Source organism: Oryzias latipes, chromosome 24, assembly GCF_053564925.1.
Source record: "Oryzias latipes strain Hd-rR chromosome 24, Olatipes_Hd-rR_3.1".
Taxonomy (NCBI): Eukaryota; Metazoa; Chordata; class Actinopteri; order Beloniformes; family Adrianichthyidae; genus Oryzias; species Oryzias latipes.
The window spans coordinates 17,108,769-17,133,531 of record NC_136260.1 but is presented as its reverse complement, the minus strand read 5'-3'; the positions used below and the strand labels follow the sequence as shown (position 1 = coordinate 17,133,531).

Genomic DNA, 24,763 nt, shown 5'->3' with positions numbered 1-24,763 from the left:
TTTTAATGAAAATACCTTATAATTAATATGTTATTTCTGTGTTTAATTTGACAAACAGCTGTGGGTTGAAGGATTTACTGTTGTACATAATTTTGGAAAACATGATGAACAGTTTTGGATCAAAACTTCGAAAATTTTGATATACATAAATATATATATATATATATATATATATATATATATATATATATATATATATATATATATATATATATATATATATATATATATATATATATATATATATATATATATATATATATATATTTACCTTGTTTTGACTAAATGAGTGTTTTAGTGCGTTTCGTTGGCCCCTGCTGAGACCCCTTCCTCCCCTCCTGTGATGGCTTCAAGGATCCGGGCCAGGGGGGGATGTGGGAGGAGCCAAAAAGGAGGTTCAGGTGGTACAGCCCGTCCAGAAACTCAGCAAAAACCCTCCTGAAAGAAGTGCCGCTTGTTGATCATCTTCGGATAACAGAGCTGTTTTCTGGGGGAGCGGCGCGTCCTGGGTTTGAGGAAGAAGCCGCAGAGCTGCGCGCGTTTCTGCGCTCCGGGGAGAAAAGCGTCGATCGCGGCGCCAGAAGGCAGCGGAGCGCAGTGAATCTCCTCTCAAGAAGAAGACGAAGAATTCTCCTTTGAATATAGTTTTTAGGGAGATTGTTTCAACGAAAAAAAGGAAGATATGTTTAAGAAAACCAAAAGCAAAGTTTTGGTGGAATATGCGTCAGAGGAAGACGACATGTCCTGGCACAGTCATCACTCGTATAAGGTATGAGAGCGCAGAGAAAGCGGCACTTTACTGACACCTCTGCTATTTATGATATAAGAAAACAGACATTTCTGATGTGGTAATTTATAAAGCAACTCTCAACTCTCCTCTGGAGAGATCTCCAGAGGAAGCGCCTGTCGGTCTTTCACCTAGTGCGCACTGAAGTGAAAAAAAAAACTGTTTTGGTGAGACAAAAGTTTCTTACAGTAACAAACAAAACATTTCAAGCCAGTTTTTTCTAATTTTATTTTATTTATTAGGTCAAGTTCCAGAGTTGACAGAGGAGTCCATAAACGATTCTTTGTTGTGCTTATGTAAGGCCCATATGTCCCAGGTGCTCCAGAACATCATGTGTGAGGTCTGAATAGAGTCTGTATCAGCACTTGCCTGCAGCTGGTTCTATCATGGTGGGGGCCACGGGGGTAGACAGAATTTTCACGCACATAGAAGCTGCAGGGGGAGCCTCCAGCAGCCCCCCCATGAAGAAAAAACATGGTTTTTGAACGTTTTAGTGGAAATGTCTTAATAATGTGGATCCCTAGAATATTTTTTTATTTGGTGACAAAAAATTTTTTTGTATTTTATAAAAAAGGATAACTTAAAAATGATTAATCAAATTAGATTTTGCCATGCAGTTAGCCAGGAAATGTATTCAAGCTCGTTTGCAACAGTCCTGCAATATCAAACTGTTCTGATAACAAGCTTTATTAAAGTTTTACACATCATTCTTTTACACTTTAGTATTTGAAAGAGTTTTCTTAACATCTTTTAACTCCACCAATATTAAGATTGACAGAAATGACCACAAACTTGACCTTTAGAAAAATCAAAACTTGTCATTTTTAATGTATATATTTATAAAACTGGAAACAAAAATCAACAAAGGGGATCTAAGGAAGGAACTGTAACCTCTGAACCTAAATAAATGATGAATAAACCTGCTCAAAATGAGGTGCCCTTTTGGAACAGAGAAGTATAGCTTCACGGAAAATGAAATAAAAATAACATAAAAATAGAAAACCTCTAATACAGAGCGGCACAAATGTTTGAGACCCCTGGCTTAACTTTTTTGGTCCTCATGTATCCTGGGAATCAGCGCCTGTGGCCTTCGACATCTGAGAACTGACTTTGAGCTGGGTTTGACTTTAAGAGCCGATCTGAGATTAGACGGAGCAGCTTGTTCCTTGCAGATTTCCTGGGAAAATCATCAGGAAGGTCTCCTTGAGTTGCCATGGCAGTAAAATACTTCCAAGGGTCAAGGCGAGGTTTTGGAAGTGAAAATGTCATAGACACAGCAGATAGGGCAGAACCGGGATACAGGATGAAGTAAGGGTGAAAGTTGTGATAACAGCGTCTTTCATTCATTCAAATGAGAGAGCAGGTTTATCAGAGTTACCTCAAACGCACCATTCAAATGGAAAAAAGGTCATAAAATGTGAGGCATTTTTGTGTCTTAATCATCTGTTAAAACAAAGTAGGATTGAAAGTAGAACAAAAATGTCTTTAACATATAATCAAATGCTGTTTTAGTTTTAAATAATTCAAAAATATGTAACATATCTAATCAGTGACATAATTATAGAGCAACCCTAAGGTAGTTTTTCCTCTGCCAGAGACCTTGTTTGTGAGGTCCTTACTTCTTTCTCCTGGTTTTCCTTCAAGCCTGAACAGAGTAACATTGGGTTAGAAAAGGCCATTTCATGAATCACTTGTAATTACACAGTCATTAGACATTTATTCCCTCTTATCTCCCCTAGGGTTTAACTGCGGACCAGATAGTTAACATGTTTAGAGGTTAAATCAGCACATCTGAGGCAGACAGGTACAGACACAGAATGAAGAGATGCTAAATCTAAAGGATCTTGAGGTGAGGAGGGAGATAAAAGCGGGTGGGAGGAGAGGAAACACTGGTGGTATCATCTTCATCTGGCATGCATGCTCCGTCACTCCTCTGAAGTTCATTTTGCAGTGAGTGACTGTAAGCCTGCAGGTACAGCAGGCTTGTCTTTGGCTCAAGATGTTGGCACACCTGCCTGCTTAAAGAACTCCTGTTTCTTTGTGAAGTGGGATCATATAAGGGCCCATTGAAGAACGCATACAATAGACTCGCATCTTAACCATCAAGCCATAAAATAAAATAAAAGATGAAATCCAAACAATGTTCACTCTGTACACATCTTTCTGCGTTTTTGCAGAATAACAATAAATATGTAATAATTGTATCATTTTCTCTCTTGGTTAGTAATCAGTTTCATTCAGGTTGTGTCTGAATTCCTTCACTACTTAGTGCACCAAATAGGACGTTCGCCCTTTTGTCAAGGGGTTCGAATCTAGAAATCCTAAATCTAGTGCCGTAGAAATGTTTATTAGGTTTTTACTTCCAAAAATGGGTGACGTTAAATTTGTAATTTGAAGAAAAAAGTAGAAAAAAGTAGTGCACATGGGATTCAAATTGCTTTTAAAATCCAGGGCACTAGAACATCTCGCACTATATTTTTATTTTAGTAATTAGGGATTAGTGAGGAAATTTGAACATACAGTAGCCTCAGTCCGTTTTATTTACATGAGTAACTTTTCAAAAACTTGTAATGTTTACTGTCGTGCCAAATTTTCTCATCACCTACTTTTTAAATTCTTACCTGCATCGTTATTTAAAAATAAAACAGTCTTTTTGAGAAATGTAATTTTTATGTGAAAATATTTTTACTCAAGTACAACTTTTGTCACCACTACCTGCCTCTTGTTCATGCCAGTTCCCTGCTTTGAGCATCATATCCGCCCAGCAGACAGTCAGTGGTTCAAATCCCTGGCTAGACAATCGTTGTGTCCTTGGCCAAAACACGTAACCCCTCATAGTCCCAATTAAGTAACTTGAAAATCACTTAAAAATTAAAAATAGTAATTTAACAGAAAAAAGCACAATATATGTATTAACACCATAATACATAAATGAAAAATAGACACAATAAGATAAATAAAAAAATACAAACAAAAAATGTAAAAATATATATTTTTTTTACAATTTCTGGCAATGAAGTGATTTAACCCCTTCATTCTGTTTGTTGCTAATTTACAATAAAACAATTAAAACTAGGACTCCACATTATTTTGAATAGGAAAAACCTTGAAGAATATTTTTATGTAACTGAAAATTAAGTCAGGCTTTAAGGGGTTAATCATCTGAGTTTTATTGCTCAGATAAAATATAAAATACACAAAATCCTGTTGGTAAAATCATTTTCTTACGTTTTTCTGCTTTGCGATGCCCGTGTTCTACTTTTGCTGAAGAAAACAAAATCAAGTTGCATTTGAAAACTATTGCTGAGGTTGATTTAAGCATGAAAAAGTGAAGCATTCTGCTGAACGATAAGGTTTTTGTAAAACATGTGAGCTGCCAGCTGTAGGTCTCCATAAAAAGGTTTTTGATTACCTGCTGCTAGTCTCTACTTCATGGAGAGTTCCTGCTCGTGTTCATGATGTGAACGTTGTTTGAAGGAATTTTTCTTGACCTCCGCGCTAAATGTCATCAGGTCATGGAAACATGTTTGGGCAAAACTGACTAAATCTGCGGATCTGCAAGAGTCAAGTTACAGCAATCCAAGCAAATATTTATCACCAAATCTTATTTCTGCTTTTGTGCAAAAACTAATTGGATTAGGTTGGCTGAATGACGCTTCTTAGACTTTGAAAAATGCTGACAAAGAAACCCCTTCAAGGCCAAGAGCAGTCTAAACTATTTTATCTCCTGGATCAGGATTCTGCAGAAGTCTTCCAAAAATTCCCAACTTTCTTTTACATTTTTACCATTTTATGCTTCATTCTTTGCTTTAACCACCAGCTCGTGTGGGATCGGCTTCCTGTCTTAGGAAAAAAAAAAGTGAATTGGAAAATTTCCCGGATTTCTGGAATCTTGTTCTGTTTGAAATTGAGGTGTTATGTTGAACTTGGGGAAGTGTGGCGTTTTGGGTGCAGAGCTGAAAACCCAGTCTGGGTTTTGAAACATATACAACACACAAAGACAGAGGCCGGCAGAAAGGTGTCCTCTTGGGCACAAATAGGAAAACTTTCCTTTTTGTTGTTGTTGTGCTTGGAGGATTTTCCCCCTTTTTTTTACTCAATTGATTGCTGCCTTTAGGACCTGCGATCCTTCAACCGTCTTTCTACCCAAGTGAATTTTAGTGCTTTTCACCATGGGTGTGCACAGGGGCCTTTGATCAGCTTAGGTGGCTTTTGTCCAGCAGTTTGCTCAGACTTGTTAATTCCAAGGCTTTCTCCACAAAGTTCTTATGTTGAAAGTTCTTAGAACTTTGTTTCAGATGAATTATGGCCTCATTTCAGGAGTCTATTAAGTTTTGACATCCCAGGATTTAATGCCTGTAATGAATTCAGAAAGGTCTGTTTTGTGCTTTTGATAATCATGCAATACTTCAGTAATGAAATATTTAAGGACTCATTGTGGTATAAATGCTGAGCAATATCAAGTTTTAAATAGAATATTTACCTTATTATAGAAGAGGATAATAAAATAAAAGCTGAATAAAGACATTGAAAGTAATCATATTTAAATTGGTCAGTTATATATGTTCATATAATATCTGTGTATTATAAAATGATACATTATTGTTTAGCATATCAGTAGATTTGTTGCATGAATACTAAGCCGCATATAGAGATATATTTTTGTGTGAATGTTGATTACTTACCTTGACACCACTTTTTTTTATAGTTCTAAACTATCTTTGTTGTCTTTTTACAAATTTTATTTTTAATCTGTTTTTTTTATTTTTTTATTTTTACCTCAGCTGAATTTAGATTAGGTTCGATGTCTTTAACACAGTTTAGTTTTTAGGGATGTTGATGCCAAAACAAGCCTGAAATGTAAAAAAAAGAAAAAGGTGAATACAACTTTAACAATTAAAATTTAACCTGAAATGCTACAACAAAAAAACAAAGAATAGAATCTTAAACATCTAATGAAGATCAAAATTAAAGATAAAAGGAAGCTAATAGGTGAAAAGACATGATCTGACTATGAATGCATGCAGCCGTGCTATTAGGGCACATTCACACTGGCAGATTTGATTCGCTTTTGGGTTCTTTGATTATGATAGTCTGCTTTCTCTGACAAGAACCTGAACTCTTGTGAACTCTGAACACTTGTCCCTCGAGTTCCTTTCTTCCTTTCATCCATTTCACACAGCAAAGTGTTTATGTTACTCCTCTAAAACTCTTCTTTTAAAGGAACATGCTTGCACACAGATACAAAAAACAGACACACAAACAGATGCACAACAGTAAATTGTGCACTTTGGTGCGTCACCATTTGTTGTAACTTACTGCTGCCGTTTGTGTATTGCAGGATAAAGACATAGAAGGAGAAGAAGAGGATGAGGAAGCTGTCATGGTCCTCTCCAAGGTAAATAGCACCTTTAGAGGTGTTTGGATGTTACCCAGACGCAAACATGGATTCTGCTTCTGCATTTTGAGCACGTTCACCTCTTGTTCTCTTATCTCCTTCTGCAGACAATAAAGAAAGACAACACACACACACAAAGTGTATTAAATTTCCCTAACAGTCTATCTATGTTTCTCTTCATAAACAATAGTTTATGAAGAGAAACAGTCAATAGTTTCCCTGGAAAGAACAGTGTGACAGTGCAGCCGGAGTTCAGATGGTGAGTCAGAGGACGGCTTCAGCTGCACTGTTTATCTATAAACACCAGCAATCATCTGCTGCCTTATCAGGAGCCTCATGGCTTTAAAAACTGACTGCTTTCTTGTTATGGTTCATGCTTGTACAGCTATCCTTGATCCAGATGAGCAGAAGCTACAAGATAAGGTCACCGTCAGGGACTTTTGAATATTCTGTGCGTTGCATTCAGAGGCCGTAGCGACCCAGCTGAACATTTAAAATTGAAAAGATTCAACTCCTTTTTAATAAACATAATAAACTGACGTAAATTTGATGTCTTTTCTCTCTTGTTTTGGGATCTGAGGGCATGAATATTGTTTCCATACTCTTGCGGCATTTGAATAGCCTTTCTGAGCCTTATGGGTTTGGTTTTTTGCCCAATTTCGCCTTTTTTTGGAAAAATATATTAGTTTTAGGACCTCACATTCAAACAAGATGGTATAATTTCTGAGCTGAAAACCCGACACTAAAGAAACATTAAATTATTAAAGTAAAAAACCATAATGTCTATGGTTGTCTCAGCAAACAAGCAAATTTACAACAAGAGGAGATCAATGCTTTGAATAGATGATGACAGAATTTTCTCAGTTATGAAATTCACCTTCCCAGCTAAGCTTTTGAAGGCTGTTTTCTCTCAACACGGGATATTAAAAAGTGTGCATCATTTCATAATCTTCACTGACAGCCGTGCTTTGCTGAAAGGTGTTGCCCTGTTGATATTTTATGTGCTCAAATCTTTCTACAAGCCGTGAATGCATTGTCTCAAAACTCTGGTCTGCCACCCCTCTTATTTAATACCTATTTTAATAGCATGTTACATTACAACATTGCTGCCTTAGAGTTTCAATGTGTTGAAGGACTCCTAATCGACTTACTTTTAAGAAAACAACAGAAGAGAGTTTTACTTTTTGAAAAACCTTGGGGTGTCTGGGCCTCAAGGATTATACAGTCACCAGTACTTTATTAAGTGCACCTTGCTACTACTGGGTTGGACCCCCTTCTGCCTTCAGAACTGCCTTAATTCTTTATGGCACACATTCAACAAGATACTGGAAACATTCCTCAGAGAGTTTGGTCCATATTGACATGACAGCATCACGCAGTTGCTGTAGACTTGTTGGCTGCACATCCATGGTGCCAATCTCCCGTTCCACCACATCCCAAAGCTGTTTTACTGGGTTGAGATCTGGAGATTATGGAGGCCATTTGAGTCCAGTGAACTTATTGTCATGTTCAAGAAACCAGTCTGAGGTAATTCTAGCTTATAACATGGCACCTTATCCTGCTGGAAGTAGCCATCAGAAGATGGTACACTGTGGTCACAAAGGGATGGACATGGTCAGCAACAGTACTCAGGTAGGCTGTGACGTTGTAACAATGGTCAATTGGTACTAAGGGGTCCAAAGTGGGCCAAGAAAATACACCCACACCACTATACCACCACCACCAACCTGAACCATTGATACAAAGGAGGATGGAGCCATGCTTTCATGTTTTTGATGCCAAATTCTGACTCAGAAATGGACACTCATTGGACCAGACAAGGTTTTTCCAATCTGCTGTTGTCTAATTTTGGTGATCCTGTGTCTATGCTGACACCCAGGCCACCAGGAGGACAGAGCAGACGGCACCTTCTTGGTTCTCTGTTCTTAAGGTTTTTTCTTTTTAAGTAATTTCTCTTTTACGTGTGTATTTTATTTTTGTGTATTTTATTATGAGGGGCTTATTTATTTATTTTTGCATTGGTGTTTTTGCATTCTTGTGTGTTTTTATGTACAGCACCGTGAGCTGTTTTCTTTACATGAAAGGTGCTATAGAAATAAAATTAATTTAAACTTTGAATTTGAATGACAGCCTCAGTTTCCTGTTCTTATTTGACAGGAGTGCCATGCGGTGTGTTCTTCTGCTGCTGTAGACGTTTTGCCTAAAGCTTGAACGTGTTGTGTGTTCAGAGATGCATTTCATTTCTGCTGACCTCGGTCGTAACCGGTGTTTGAGTTCCTGTTGCCTTTCTATCAGCTGGAACCAGTCAGGCCATTCTCCTCTGGCATCAACAAGGCATTTCCTCTCACAGAACTGACGCTCTCTGGATATTTTCTCTTTTTTGTACCATTCTCTGTAAAGCCTAGAAAAAGTTGTGGGTGAAAATCCCAGTAGATCAGCAGTATCTGAAATACCAGGCCTTCTATCTCAATCATGCCATGTTCAAAGTCACCTAAATCACCTTTCTTCTCCATTCTGATGCTTGGTTTAAATTGCAGCAGATCACCTTGACCATGTCTGCATGAATAAATGCACTAAGTTGCTGCTATGTGATTGACTGATTAGAAGCCAATCACATAGCAACAAGCAGTAGGACAGGTGCCTCTAATAAAGTAGTCAGTGAGTGTAGTTTACAATGAAAAAATGAAGAAAATAAATATAATGTACAATCTTATCTACTTAGAATAAAAATAAAACAGATTGATCAAATCGAAAACTTGTGGCCTTTTGACTTCTTTATTCCAAAAAAGGCTGCGGACCTTTCCATTAATTAGACTCCAAAAACAAGACAAGCTTTGCAAACCTATAATTATGCCAAATTCTCAATAATTAACTTGAACCTAAAAGGAAATATGTCCCCGTCAGCAAAACCAAACACGGAAATCTTCAAATTTCTGACCATTAACAGAACATTTCTTGTGGTATTTTTGATTTGTTGGTGTCTCGTGGTTTGACTGAACGAAACACAGTTTTCTACATTTTTTCTGTAATAATGGAGTCACTGGTCATGTACTGAGTAAAATATGGCTTACACAAATGTGTTAAAATGTGACTGCCTTGGCAATGCACAGCTCCAGACATTGTTGGTCTACGGTAGGCGACCTTGAACCCAGAACATATTTAGTCGTGTTTGTCAGGAGAAGAGCGTCTGGTCTGGAGAAGGGAAGGAAATGTGGCATTCTTTCGAGGAGCCGTACCTTTTGGACTGGAACAATAACTTTGCAGGAAAAACAACTCTGAAAATAGCTTCAGACCGCTTCAATACTCCGCGCGGCTGCTTGTCCTGTTCCTTATGTTGTTTTATGCTCATATTAGGACAAACAGCCTTCTTGTGAGAGCTGTTTATGAGTTGAGGAACTGGATGAAAAGCTCCAATAGATTTTCCATTATTTTAGCATCCGCTTTCTTTCCTGAAACACTTAAAACACAGTATATTAAATTGTTTGTTAGCAAATAAGTAAAGAAAAGACAAAATGCCGAGGTTATTTTGGATTACGATGAAGTCAGAGAAACCGGCGGGAGGTTTGTCCTCAGGGCTGTTGGTGAAGATGAAGAGTCAGAAACGACTGGGAGGAAATTATTTTTTTCATTTATTATCGTTTTTTTCTTTTTAAATAGCATAACTGTGCACTTATCTAATATAAAAATCTGACATTCCCAAGTTTCATCCGGTGACAGACATTTTTGAAGATGTTCCTATTTGTCTCCTAGGAGTCTGGATTTATGAATTTATAGTAACAATAGGGGAGCTGCAGAGGGGGACAGTCTGGATTTAATCAGATAATCCTGTGCGTAGCACAAGTAAAGCAAAGGCAGGCATGGATGTGAGGAGGAGTAAAGGTTGTGAACTTTAGCTCTGAGATCAGGAATTCCTCTCAGGCAAAAAAACAAATCCAAATTTTTACTCCTTTGCTTATGAAAAGGCACATATCTTCACTCACTAGAGAGCATTTGAAGAGCAGGGAGGATAGCTGGGAGTTTCACAGGGAGTGTAAAAGGTCTCCCTCTGGAATGTGCTGAGAACCCGGGAAGCTTACAGATTGAACAGTTGGTCTGGAAAACTGCAAGATCTTTCTAATTCCTTAAAGTCTCCATCTTCCAGAGATTGTAAATCCTGATGTACTGTATAGGGATGGGCATAAGGCTACTGTGGAGATATATGAATTCATGCTCTATTCTTCTTTTTTGCAAGGAGGCCAAAGTCAAGAAAATTATGTCCAAGAAGGAGAGGAGGGAGAAGAAGATGCTGTCTTCCAAGGACGATGAGCATCTTCTGCTGACCGGAGTGAATGCTGCTGATCGGAAAGGGTAGGGTGGCCCTTTTCATTTAGCAAATTAGTTGACTAACATAAGAATTTTTTTTTTTACTAATGTTAGCGAGGGAACAGACTCAGTCTTGTGATGAGGAGATGCAAAAAATACAGAAAATATAAGGGAAAGTATGAAAAAAACAAAAAGGATTTATCTTTTTTTTTTGGGTCTAATTAGAGTTTAGACATTTTACTTTACATAGGATTCCAATGAAACTTTTTGATATTACATTTGAAATTACATTTAGGCCAAATTTGAGGTTTTCATCACATATTAAAGCAGTTTTCTTTAAATGAGGCTTCTTGGGTAAAATTTTTTGACAGAAATCAATAAACACCAAATAAATAAACACCAAAAATACTAGATAAGGATCAGGACGCTTTCTAAAGTGTGCTTTAGTTCATAAGTCTTTTTTTAGTTTTTTTTTAAATCTTAATTACAAATCAGCTTTTCTGTTTTTCTGGAAACACAAATTGTGCAATAACTTGTTTAGTATATTAAATGCACACATTTTTATTTTTTTATTTTATATCACAGTTGCAGCTTTTACTTGGATATGTGTGAAAATATGACCAGAAATGATCATCATCTCCATAAACTTGGTAATGCTCATATGGACCCCTGAACTTAGTTTCCTTGCAGTTGTTATTTTTTAGACCTGCAAAGGAAGTGGAACATGTATGAAAAGAAAAAAACGACATTAATCACTTAGCTCTGTCAAACAAAAGGGAATTCCTTCTCACTGTATGGGGAAAGTTCAAGTCTACAATGTTTAGACGTCTTATAAACACCATTTCCCAAACTGGTCGGTCCCAATTATAGTTACAGTATTTGTGCTTCACTCATAATGGTTCTATATGTGAACAAGTTTTACCCTTTGTTTTCTCTCAAGGCCTCAGAAGAAAATCAAGGATGATGAGAAGGAGAAGAAGGACAAACAGGAAAAAGCACTCTGCTTCTGGGAGAGCGTCACCATGACGATGAGGCAAATCTCTCCTGCAAAAAAACTAGAAAAGATAGAGGGGTGGGAGCCGCCTCAGCTGGAGAATCTACCAGAGACTGCGTGTGATGAACCCCCGGGACTGGGAGAAGACGTGGTGCCCGCTGACTCCATAGGCTTTCCTGTGGAAATACCCACCTGGGAAGGGCGGGGTCTGGAGGAGGACTCTTCCCGCTACGCTAACCTGTCGGACTCCAACGACTCAGCAGCGGCCGTCAGATGGACGGCCCGCGCCAAGGTCAAGCTGGCTGGAATCAGCAGGATAAGAAAAGGGATTGTGTCTGAGGGTGTGTGGGGGGGCTTCAAATAGCTGTTTTTAAAGAAAAACATTTCTACCTCCTAATTAGTTCACTGTAACCAAGAGCAACAAATTGAACCAACTATCCAATTGTTTCCTAACTGCAGAAAAAAACAAAAAGGTGTTGTTGACTAAAACAACTATATGCAACCATCACGTGTGGCAATGATGCCAAAGTGCCTTAACTTCAGTACCCTTGACGACCATTAGGACACGTTTTTCAACTTTGGCTGCATTTCTACTTTAGGAATCTTTTTCAGCTTTTGACAAGACAGAATCTAAAAATGGAAGTTGAACATCATACATAAATAGATGTTGAGAAAACCTGGAATATTTTGATCCCAGCTGACATTGATGAGAATTTTGTCAACTTCACCTTCACCTATTCCACACCATGACAGCAGAAAAGGCTGGACTGAAATCATCTTTTAATTCGCTTTTTTGTTTCAGACTTCTGCATCCAAAATGGGCTAAATAAATAAAGTCTTATAATAGTAAGTCAATTAAAGCTTTTACACATTTCAAGCCTATTATCACTCATGTCAGTATACTGGTAATCATTTAAGGCACAAAAGTTCATTTTGAGGCTTCAAATCGGCAGTTCACACTTTTTTTAGTTGCTGTTTGCAGTTATTTTACCATGATGAAGTACTGAATTTATTTATGAAGTTCTTTATTTTAAGTTTTTAGTTCTTGATTTCAAGTTTTTATTTTATGCTTTTGTTTTTAGTTCACAGGACATTTGATTCACTGGCAAAGAATCCGATCAAATAAAAGCACGCAACTGCTGTAACAAGCTGTGATTTACAAAGTCCTTGCATTTATCCATGAGATGTTGCACAGAACTGAGAAAAAAATACTTTTATGTCTCCTTAACACGCTGATGTGTTGCTGACGTTTAGCTAAATGTAAAAAAACTGGGTTGTGCAATCACAAAACAGCTTATAAATTGCAATGTAATGGGAATCTTGCAGCTAATGCCAGGTTTTATGCTCACAAACATCCACTCTCTGCATTCCTTGGCATCGGTTTGTAGCTCATGAAAGCCAGATTTGTGAAAATTTGTTTAATAAATTGCACTGTTTAATAAATCAGATGCTGACGAAGTTTATCAGTTAGAAAAATAATAGTAAAAATTCCTGTTCTGCACCTTTTGAAGTGCCTTAATGGTTAACCAAATCTTTGTAATCTCACACTATCCTGCTTCCGATCTCCAGTTACCTGCAATAGATTTTCAAAAAAATAAAATAATAGAAAAATCTATTTTTAAATTCTTTGTACATATCTGGATGTTAGATTACATGAAGTATAGTTACATTTTAAATATATCCTTTTTTCTTTTGCCACTGACAAACGTATTTACTTGTCTTTCCTCCTCTTTTTGTAATGTTTCCTGAATTGATGATCACTGAGGTGTGCACAGATACCTGTGTCCTGTTGTTTCTCATCTAAAGTGCTGGCTCACATTTCCTCAAAGCAAAATAAAAGAAATTTATGACTGTTCTGCTTCTGTTATCTTTACAGCTTCACCCAATAAAAAGAAATACTCAGAGAATTTTAAAAAGGCTTTATTGTAAGCCAAGATAGTACCATGAAAACTGCTGGAATGATAAAGGAACAGTATAAAAACTTGGAGCACGGATAAAAAAAAGGTTTTTCTTAAGCAATGTTGATGCCTTTGTCACTTTAAACTTCTAACAAAAGTAGAAAAGTGTCCACATCTGAGTAAGACAGTCAATATTTTTGTTCACACTAAAGAACTCAAAAAGGATCAGGCTTGGCAATGCAAAGTCATTATAATCAAATAGTTACAGATTTTTTTTGGACTTCCCATAAATAAGTCTTTTGTCATATTGCACATAACTAATATTTACTCACAAATATCCAACATATGTTTTTTTACATATAAATTATTTACATGTTCCCTCAGGGTGACTCTTTGATCCTCACAATGGCCTATGGAGCTATTTGTGCGCTAAAAAACAAAAAAAAAAGAGCCCTTTGGATGTGGGTCGAAGGAGTAAAAATTAAATTAATGGAGTTTAGAACATAAAGAGGTCGATAAAGTGCTGTGGAGAGACGGGCATCAGACAACTGTCCGGGTCGCTGGCTGTACATGGATGGCCAAAGTCCTGAGAAGAGAAGACAAGCATATTAATAACAGCAGGAACCCCCCATAAACATAACACAAGAACATGTGAAAACACCATTTTTATCTTGAACTATCAGGTTCAATTGTAAAGCCTTTCAAGAGTGCGCAGAAATATCAAAACAGTTTTTTTTACCTAAGTTGGTTGATTATTGGGGGCAATATTTAAAAGATTTTGTTCTCACATCTTCTTTTATTCCTGTTTTAATTACATTACAGGTTTTTCCTAACATTCCCCTATGAAAAATAGGATTACATGTTAAGCTAATAGGGACAATTTTGAATAATTATTTAAAATATTTCAGTAAAATGACACAGTCACATCTTCAGGAAATAAAAGAGAAGACCAACAAAAACTCATAATAGGACAATGAGTACCTTGAATAACAAAGCCACACTGCGATCCTAAAGGGAAAAGTGAGAGGAGGTAACCAGGAGGAGGAGAGGCAGGAAGGAGAGGAACCGGGCAAGGAAAAGGAAGGAGAGAAAAAAAGGGTTAAACTTTACAGGGAGCAGCCGAGGAGGAAAAAAGAAAGGGAAGTGAAGCTTTAAGAGTGACATTATTCTCTGTGGAATTTCCTGCGGTTCTTTCTTCTTGTGTTTGACGAGCAGTCACCAAGGAGACGCCGTCATTTACACGTGTGAAAACACGAGTCCACAAATCCAGAGTACTCAAGGATTAGCAGAGCCAGCAGGGCACACATGTTCTTGAATAGGTTCAAAAAGTTTGCATGCCAAGAGAATTAAGTCAAAAGTCTTTTATTATTAAAAAAAGAACTGATGCCATTTTTTGTTTTGACTTCAACGTAATAAAAGCTTTTTGTTTCCAAAGATTCTAAAAAATGGGATGGAGTGAGACTTCTCAAATCATCATTAGAACACAGGCACTGAAATCGGATTTAACAAAATGTGCTTTTTTCCAAAGTTCCAAAACAAGCAAACTATTACGTTGCAGGTTTGTTTCTGCATTCACTTTTATTATTTGGTACAGAAAGTGCCAATGTCAGAGGCCCAACACCTAAAGCCAAAATTGTCATAAATCTAATAATTACAAGCATTTTTAATCATTTGATCTACATATTTTGAACAGAATATCCAATCAGATGCTCCACTAGTAAGTCATTAAAGTTCATAAAGGAAGATTGCTCCTTCTTGCTTACCAGAAACGAACCCCTCCACTAAATTTGCATGTGTTCCCAATGTTCTTACAGGAGTGTTTGAGGTGATTGGTGGCTGCAGTCGGGCTTACCTTCCAAAACAGGATGCTACAGTGTTTGCAGAAGTGCAGAGTGTCGCCGTACTGCTCCTTCATGGGGTAGTGCTTCAGCAAACTGTAGTACATCAGCTTCCAGTCCACGTTATCATTCTTGTTTATGACCAAATTCCTACAAAACTGCGTTTTTGGAAACCGACAGAAAAGAGGAGACACGTAATTAGAGCTTTAATATAGTTACTATTTAAAGAAATAGATCTGCTTAATAATTAACACTGGTTATGACTGAGTATTTAAATGATTCATGTGTGAAAAGATGAGACAAACCAACAACTATTGCTTTGACAATTCTGCCCTCTAGTGGCCCAAATGGAACTTTTTTTTCTCTTTCCAGTGCAGGAATTTCACCAGCAGCTACTGTCCAAATCTGTATTTAGAATGTTATAATTATAGGTAAACAAGGATCCCTTTCTTACCAGTTTGTCAGAAAAGTGGAAGAGGCAGAGTTTTTTCCACAGAGTCCCGTTCTCGCTGAGGACTTGCAGTGTTGGCGTGGCTTGTCCCAAGTTTATGATGTCAAAGGCATCGGATAGGTTGCAGAGGATCTTGTTGTGCATGTGCAGAGGCAGGTCACTAAATGACATGCCACTATAGATTTGCTGAAGAAACAGAAAGCAAGAAAAGGACAAACAGACCTGGTTATAGATAAAGAAAAGCTCAGATTTGCTTGAATGCTAGAATTTCTTACCACAGTAGAAAAAGAAATGCTGACACATAGTGAGGTTTGGTTTTCAGGGAAAACAGACCTATCCATTCATATGCTATATAAAAGAAACTGTACCAGCACCTTGGGGATCTCTAGGTCGTTGAGCTCTTGCTGCCACTTGACGATGGTCTCCAGGCGGCACAACCAGATGTTGACGTTACCGACGAGGACGCATCTGCCCACGTGGAGAGTCAAACTGTGCAGAGTGGAATTCAGGTCCTGCAGAAGCTCCTTGACGAGGCGTGGATTGTAGTGATCCTCCAGCACTTCAGTGGAAATTCAAGATATACACAAAAGAAAACACTGAATTCTAAATATAAACTAAACATCCTGTAAATTAAATAAATAAAACAACTTTTATTATTCTTACCTAGAAAATAAAAGTTCATTTCAAATACATGTTTTTAAAGATTACAGCAAATTAGAGAACTCTTATGGAGGACAGCTTCATGAATGAGAATTCAACACACAAAACTGCCAATTAAATCAGGGAGTGGCCAGGAATCCGCTGAAAAAAGCCTTGATTTATCTGTCATAAAATTGCAGAGGGAGGAATACCTGCGCCTTATCTGAATAGTATTTCAAATTAACTTTACAGATGATTAAAAAATAAATAAAAACCTCATGAGAATGTGATGTTTTACTTATTGAAATCCATATCTTTTAAAGAGCTAAAAGTCTTTCAGTCCCCACAGAAAATAGAAAAAGTTGGCCCCATTGGTGACTGGCCTCCTTACCCTTCCGCACAATCTTCTCCAGAATGTTGAAATAGTTTTTCTGGGCAGCTCCGCTCAAAGATGGCAGCTGAGATCTGGCTATTAACTGAAAAAGCTGTAAATGAAAGAGAGGAATCCGAACATGAGTGATGAAGCTCCGAAAGCAGGTGATCGTGCTCGTCTTTGCTCACTTTTGCCACGTAGTTGAATCTCCTCACGTCCTGGATGGCGCTGGAGAAGTCGAGGCGGTTAAGTGCCTCACCGAGTGTGCAGTACCCATGACGCTGAGGTGCAAAGGGGAGAAAATCAACTCCATACGCAAACCAAACCGCCTTTGGTTAACCACAGAAAAGGCTTCGGTGCTCACCTCTTTGGTGCTCCCTTTCTGCACATAGATCCATTTGTCACGGAAAACAACTAAAAAGCAAAGTAAATGAATGTTATTATATATTCCCCTGTTTTGAAATATAAGCCTCTGAACTCACTGGTGCATTTGCTAATATCAATGATGTCGGATTTACGCCAATTAGTTTAGTTATCATTTTAAAATTTAACGTGAATGTTTCAAAACTTTGAATTTTTTTATTTAAATCAAACAAAAAAAGAGTTATGACACATAATTGGAAGCTTTTAAATCATTGAGAGAAGTTTCGTTTGTCTTTTAAAGTCATTTTTCTAATTGTTTTGACCTTGTTTTTGCTTATTTTTTGGATTTATGCATTTTTAATTCGTCTTTACACTTTTGAGTTTTATTATGAAAACATAAACACAGTTTGATCTAAAATGTTGTAATTTTCGCAGTCAAAAAAAGAACAAAATGTACTACTAAGAAGTTTTTTTTTGTGACATTTCAGTCTTATTGTGGAAAGAATGTGGAAGGAAGCTGGAGAAGTACTAAAAAAATAAATATAAAGCATTTTCACACAATGTAAAATAGTTTTAAAGGTACATTTTTAGAGCAGATTGCAAAAAATGCATCACTAGATGTGATGTACAGCAGGCAAATCGATTGAAAATCATAATTTTCATGTCTGCAGAGACAAAGCAAAGGCAGAGGTTTTTTAATAGTCCGACATGAGTCTGACAGATGTCTTGGTCTTGAATGCAGAACAAGAATCTGTGTGTGAAGTTTGAGAAAGCAGCAAAAATGTGAATAAATGGCAATCCTCACACTGAAATTTGGTGTTGTTGTTGTAGAAGTCCTTTTTCCTCTTTGCAGTGTTGAGTTCACACACGTCCCCCACAAACAAGTGATCATTGTTGTCACTGCAAAGCCTGTTCACACACAAAAAAGAGAAGTTAACAGCACGTTCAAAGAGACCAGGGAATTCTGATTGTTGGTCAAACACAGGCCACGGTGAAAGCTTTGCTCTGCAGCATCCTGAAGAAGCTCAGGAGGCTGTTTTTTTTTTTTTTGCTTCATGCCAGATGACCAGCTGCTGTTTTACAGTCCGCAGAGCCAAAAATGAATGAAAAATCTGACTGGACATCGAAGGAACACCATCAAGAAGGGAACAGAACCCAGACTAATCAAGACAAGCTGTCTGTCAGAAACTGAGAGACTTTGCAGATGGCAGATGTCCATCAGCCTGACAGAGGGGATTGTGGTTCTGACGGGTCGTAGTTCTGAATACGTCAGGCTCTTCCATGCTCTATGTCATCAAATGTTACTTTTTGATGGTTCCATTGAGCAATTTTTTTAGAACTTTAAAGTTTACCACACAAACTAACCGTCACGGATGATTTTTAGAGAACCAGTTAATGATTTCCAGGGAGAAAGCATTAGTTTTTATTGAAAATGAAACAATAATAAAACTCCAAAGTTTTATTTGGAGTTTGTTTTTCTGTTTCTGAATCTTTTCTAATTCAGATCAAAAGGCGGGAAAGACTCAGAAATGTTGTAATGGGGTGTAGACAAGATGTAGATTTGGGATTTAGGTTCCCACTTTTTGGACAAACAGGAAATGACCTGAAGGCAACAATAGGAAAGACTCAATGTGGAGCAACAGCTGTTTCATCTCAAAGTTGAGCAGAAACTGAACAAAGCACAGATGATTTGCACAACGCTCATGGGTCATCAAAATCAGCCACTCAATTACAGCTCAAATCTTTTACTGCTGCTTACATTTTTTCAAAAAAATGTTTCAAAGCAGGCCAGTTTCTAGCTAATAAACATTTTAACTAATGAAGGTCTTTGTCAACAAAAAAAAAGTATTGTACAATTTTAATCTTGTAAAATTTTTCTTTTTTTCCATATAAGATTTTAAACAATTTTCTCATATATTTCTTTATGCATCTTTCTTTAGTGGTGGCCTTAATACTCTGTTATATTGACGCAGGGTAGGAAGATTCAGTGTCAAACTGTTAACTATAAATAGATTGACACTAAAAACGATATACAAAATTCAGCTTGAAAAAGTTTTCAGACGGTTCATAAATGAATAACCAGTAAGAAGATATAGGTCAAAGTCTGGTTATTTTTTTATTTAGGTTTTATTGTCCTCCTTGCCATTTTATTTTCTACAACTTGGGAATGTTTCTTAAATTATTGCCTTGCTTTTTTGAATATTTGTGTTAACTAAGGTTTACTGAAAAAAACCCCCAGCAAACATTAAAAAATGAAGGCACCTTTAATTTGCTGTCTTTCCATAGTTTCTTCTATAATCAAAGATTGGAATTAAAAAGTTTAGAAACAAATCTCAAAGATTTCTCCATCCAAACAGTGGACTCATTCTGAAAAGCAGGACTTGACACCACTAACAGCTATAGAATTTATGCAGATGTCAGGCTACCCATAAAAAAAGTCACAATGTGTTACTTTAATCACTTCCTGCTGGAGGAACTAAACTTTTTTGGCGGCAAAGAATTCTTTTTTTTTTTTTAAACCACAAATGTACTGAAAAGTGAAGAAAAACGTCAGAGCGAATTATAGCCAGGAATAAACGTAATAACATGCTCTGAGTTCAAACACAGCTTCCAATAAAATCCAGAATATAAGACTGTGAGACAACAGAGCGTGATGATGACGTTGACTTAAGACAAAACCATTCAGGTAATGAATGCATCATAGAGACACTGCAGCTGGAGGAAACGTTTGCTGACTACTGTTATCTGCCTGGCCATGAAATCACTGGAATGACAAAGGACTGGCAGTTTATAGAGACACCGTCATGGGTTCACACTGTGTGTTGCTGCATTGTTTGCCAAGATTCACAACAGGCTTGTGTGAGGAAAGTGGTAGAAACAAAGCGAGAGGCTGAGACCAGGAGATATCTCCAGCTTTGACTCGCTCAGCGGACAATAACTAGACCTCTTTATAGTTACAGCTGGTTCCTAATAATCAAGTTAGCTTCTCATTTTTCATTGTACTAAAAAAAAGCAAAAGATTGACCAAATAATTAAAAGCCTGAAATGTTGATTAGTGACAAAATAACTTAGGAAGGATTCAAAACTAACTTTATTCCTTGTTTATAATAGCCCAATTTGCTACCAAACACTAACATATATTTCAGTTTTTAATAGACTTAGTGCCTAAATACGACACTTTCACAATTAAAACTTTTAGGTTTTTAACAGTTTTTGATCCCAAAAATTTACCATGAATATAGGCATAAAGTTATACAAATGTATAATAAATGGAGAAAAGGGAGTTACATCGAAAGTAATCAATTAGTTATAAGTCAAAAAGAACAGCGCTAAAATGCAATCCCAACTCCTGATTGAGACATTTTCAGAAGTTATCCCAATCAAACATGTTTAAGAGGGAATGTATTTAAAAAGCACAGACTATGTAAACAATTCTTTTCCTGCTCAGTGAAGTCATTGCTTATATGCCGTTAATCTTTCATTGGTGTATATCTTAATGGAAATGAGATTTGGAGCCAGGAGTTTAACACATTTGCCTGCAGCGCAAAGAGATTTATCAGAGATATTAAGCAGTAATAGCTCAACATCTGTGATAAAACATTTCCGCTTTGAGACAAAACTTTATAGGCTTCTGCACCGGCTCACCTTGTTTGGTTTTGAAATGGTTTCAAGAATTTCTGCGAGCTGGAAGGAGATTTCCAGTTGAGGCTTTTTAGTGGGAGCCTTGGCGGCAAATCTGCCTTCAAACTAGGGTTGGGCGATGTCCCCTAATTTGGCCGTTGACGATGTTTGCTGTCAACCATCGGGATGGACGATGACATCGTCGGGGGGGGGGGGGGGGGGGGGGGGGGTATTTTTACATTTTTCGTTCTTATATAACTGCTATTCGTTATTTTGCTTTTTTCATTTTATTTCCCAACTAATGGTAAATCCGCGATGATCCAGTATAAACTGAGGGAAGTGATTTTAACAGAAAAAGTAACAAGCAAAATAGAAAAGAAGTAGTCCGCTCCCGCACTTAACTAGCGAAGTGGACCGGCGGAGCGTGGACTTACAGCTTTGTGTTTGAGGGGAAGGGGGGGGTGCTTTGTTACATGAGCGCTATGTATGGGAGATTTAAGACTGCGATCCGTCCCGCAGCTCTAGGGGTACAAGCAACCGAACTCAGAACCGGGTCTAAACGTGTGTCTGAGCACAGTTCGGATCGTCAGCACACACAGCGGTTTGAGCTTCAAAGCAGAAATGTCGCTCAGTCCTTAGAAAACATTCAATCAATCACGTGGATTTGTGTTTCCAGTCGTGTCCCGACTAAATAAAGGCTGATGTTATTCACAGGATGCAGAGCCACCCAAAGCTAATGTTGTTAGCCCGTGTTAGCATACTGCTAATCCTGGCTTCGTTCAGAAAAAGCACTGACCACACGGATTAAAATTCAAATGATGAGCGAACAGGTGTTTGATAATAACCGTAACATTATTAAAAGCACGTTTAGAAGATCGTCTCGTATTTTACCGAGCTGACATGTCAATGCATATAGCCGCTCGGCGCTGTTATCGTTTTGTATTGAATTGTTACCTTCAATAAAGTTTGGAAAAAAAGCCGCTCGGCGGAAGTTGTATCCTCTTCCGGTTTTCAAACTGCGCATGTGCGAATACTGCGCGTGTGCGAATGATTTATTCCGACCGAAATTGTGACCTTAGTGAACGTTTTTATATTCTGAAAACATTTTTCTGGGCCCATGTACACGGTTGGATTCTAATCCGACCATTGATCCCATCAGGATATTTTGTACATGTAACCGCGGCTTATGGTGTCGACGCGCAACGTGGCGGGGGCGTGGCATCACGATGGTGGTCTCTCCATCGGGATGTCAGTCACCCATCACGATGGACGATGATATCGTCCATCGGCACAACCCTACTTCAAACAGAGTTTTAGAGTTTCTCAGATCTTTAGCTAAAATGACACGACCAAGCCTGAATGTAGCTGCAGCCTGGGGCTTGAAGAATTACGAGGTCAAGCTGGTTACTTTTCACACGTGGCGTTGAGAGGATGCCACGAAACTCAGACAAAACAACATATACATAACAGAAAAAAACAACATAGTGTCTCTGTAGACAACAGATATTGTAAACAATGGTGAACTTTATAGAACCTAAAACAGAATTAGAAATTATATTATTAAAGTCAAAAATTGAAAAAAATAAGGATGCAGGTACTGCAAAAAAAAAAGTTATTGAGGTTAAATGTTCCCTCTTTCCTTCTGATGAAGTTCTTTCAAAATAAAAGCGTGAAATATAAAAATATAATGTTTTGGCACCCTTTATTTTTTTTTACATGATAATATTAGAATAAGGATTATTTATTGCAACGAACTACATATTTAGCACTCACAATAATGTCCTGAACAGGAAAAAGAAAGATTAGTAGAACTGATGCCATGACTCATTTTTGGTAAATCAGTGACCAACAAAAGCATAACCTACTTATAGGCAGATAAACATCAACAGAGTTATGGTCTTACTCTTTCAGGCTTATCTCTCTGTTGTTGTCCTCTAGTTCATGCCCAAAATACACCATCCTTTTCCAGCCGTGCTCCGTCTTTCTCCAACTCCAACCTGGTGACCTCCAGTCTTGGCCCAGAAAAGGCATTTTAGCTGGGGAGGGACTGAGCAGAGAGAGGGCAGCTCACCCTCCAGGCTCCTGGGGAGCAGAAGGAAGAATGCTCCTTAAGGAATGTACCATTCAAGAAAAAACATGGGAGCAATGTCACATTTCTGATGCTAATTGATGATCTCTGTTGACATCATTTTAAAATAAGATTGTTTACTTAAAGGAAATACGCCAATAAATTATATTGAATTAGATCATGCAAGTAGAAGACAGAAATAAAAATATATGCGCAAAAATGCGGTTTTTAAAACGGCTTAATGAAACAATATAAACAACGAGGGCCTCCGTTTAGACTCTAAGGCTACAACTGTACTAATAAAATAAACAAGACAGTGACTGGTAGTAAATTAAAAAATAAACTGCTTTGATACAAAAATAAAATGCATAACTCTCGTTCAACAACAACAACACATTAATTAATGATCTACGCTTTCCATAAGCGGCGGCCGCTCAGTCAGAGCAGACATTGACGATTAAAAATAAAAGTAAAAACAAGCTGTCAGTCGTTTACACCCAGGTTTTTACAATAATAGATAGAATGAGATTCTAAAGAACCGATTGAACCATCAGAATATGACGAACCTTTGAAGTCAATCGACTCCTTTGTTGCTGTCTGGCTCAGTTTTCTCTCCTCTGCCACTGCTGCGCTGGAAATATTGACGGAAGTAAATGCAAGGGGGCGGAGTCATCATGGGCTGTGCACCCGCCTCCGCTCTCTGATTGGATAGAATCACTAAAAGTGCGTCGCTTCTGCTCAGAGACTAATTTCTGATTGGTTAGAGGAGATGTCAACTACAACTTTCTAATCCGTTCTGTTTTGTTGGGGCTTTTCCGACACGTGACAGAGGACTGCGCACTAGTACTTGTGTTTTATTTTGCAGTGGGGGATGGGGAAAAGCTGCAGAAATGATTACTGTGTGCCTGAAGTAAAATTATTTTTAGATTATTGTAATTAAAAAAAGAAAAAACAACAACTCAGCATTGATTACCCGAACCCTTGATTTTAACAATAATGTCGTAATGAAAAAAGCACATTGTGTTCTCAACGTCCCTGTTCTTTTCAATGTATGTTCAGAAACATCAACATTAACAACAATACACCCCTGGGTAATAGGATAGATACAAACAAAATTAAATAAAATGCTTATTTTTATTATATATCCTTAACCACAAGGGATATCATTGGTCTTCAGTCCATCTGAACTAAAATAAAATGTGTTTGATTTGACAAAAGAAAGTCTAAAGTTTTAGCTTAAATCTAAACCTCTGCCTTTTTTTGGCCTATACTTTCCATCCATCCATTTTCTTAACACACTATGTCCTTTTTGGGATCAAATGGATGCTGGAGCCTATCCCAGCTACTGCTGGGCAAAGGTGAAGAAAACCCTGGACAAGTCGCAGGGCTGTTGCAAGGACTTATCCTTATGTTAATCCCTAGACAAAACTAGTGAAGCATTTAATTTGGTAGGTTTGCTAACATTTTATCTTTTATCTGCCTGCTAACATTTTATCTTTTATCTGCCTGCTAACATTTTATATTTTATCTGCCTTGCATTACTGGACAACAACCAAGTACGGTAATCACAGACTTGGCTTGTAGGATTTTATTTGCCCAACAGTTTCAAAAATGTGGATCAAACTTTGATAAAGCTTTTCAGACACATATTTAAACTCCAATTTGCATTAAAGTTAAAAGAATTGGTATAAAATAATTTTAAATACATAAAGACCACCTCAATTAGCTATAGTGAAGAGTGATGTGAAGAATTCCCAGTTGAAATTGTCTGCTGGATTTTTGCCTGGTATAAATTTTACTTCTGCCTTTTATATTATATCCTTATTATTTAAAAGTTAATAAAAAATTTCTGATTCACAATTATGTAATGTTGGCCTTAGCTCATCAAGCCGGTGTTTTACTTCCTTTACACGTAATTTTCAAGACAGTTTTCTTGTCTGAAATGTCTGGTTAAACTTGTCTGTCCTGTCTGTTGTACTTCCTTAAAATAACATATTTTAAAAACTTTTTTAGCACCTGCTTTCATCATCC

At 37.4% G+C, this 24,763-nt stretch overlaps 2 protein-coding genes across 3 annotated transcripts; one reads left to right on the top strand and one right to left on the bottom strand.

Moving 5' to 3' along the window:
• Positions 1–298: 298 nt before the first annotated feature.
• Positions 299–13,336, top strand: si:ch211-225h24.2 (testis development-related protein). The gene is made up of 4 exons (XM_004083590.5): positions 299–769; positions 6,129–6,185; positions 10,417–10,532; positions 11,428–13,336. Exons 1-4 carry the CDS (start codon positions 683–685, stop codon positions 11,843–11,845), a joined length of 678 nt encoding a protein of 225 aa, XP_004083638.1. The 5' UTR covers positions 299–682; the 3' UTR covers positions 11,846–13,336.
• A 49-nt stretch (positions 13,337–13,385) lies between these two features.
• On the bottom strand, positions 13,386–23,420 carry fbxo25 (F-box protein 25). 2 transcript variants are annotated; one of them, XM_004083484.5, is made up of 11 exons: positions 23,299–23,420; positions 22,568–22,746; positions 17,849–17,952; positions 17,045–17,094; positions 16,869–16,961; positions 16,699–16,792; positions 16,043–16,227; positions 15,672–15,854; positions 15,232–15,375; positions 14,361–14,387; positions 13,386–13,965 (listed from the first exon to the last, which is right to left on the bottom strand). In XM_004083484.5, exons 2-11 carry the CDS (start codon positions 22,693–22,695, stop codon positions 13,876–13,878), a joined length of 1,098 nt encoding a protein of 365 aa, XP_004083532.1. In that variant the 5' UTR covers positions 22,696–22,746; positions 23,299–23,420; the 3' UTR covers positions 13,386–13,875. The 2 variants fall into 2 exon arrangements, with proteins under 2 accessions (XP_004083532.1, XP_011489914.1); XM_011491612.4 differs by lacking the exon at positions 14,361–14,387.
• Positions 23,421–24,763: the final 1,343 nt, after the last annotated feature.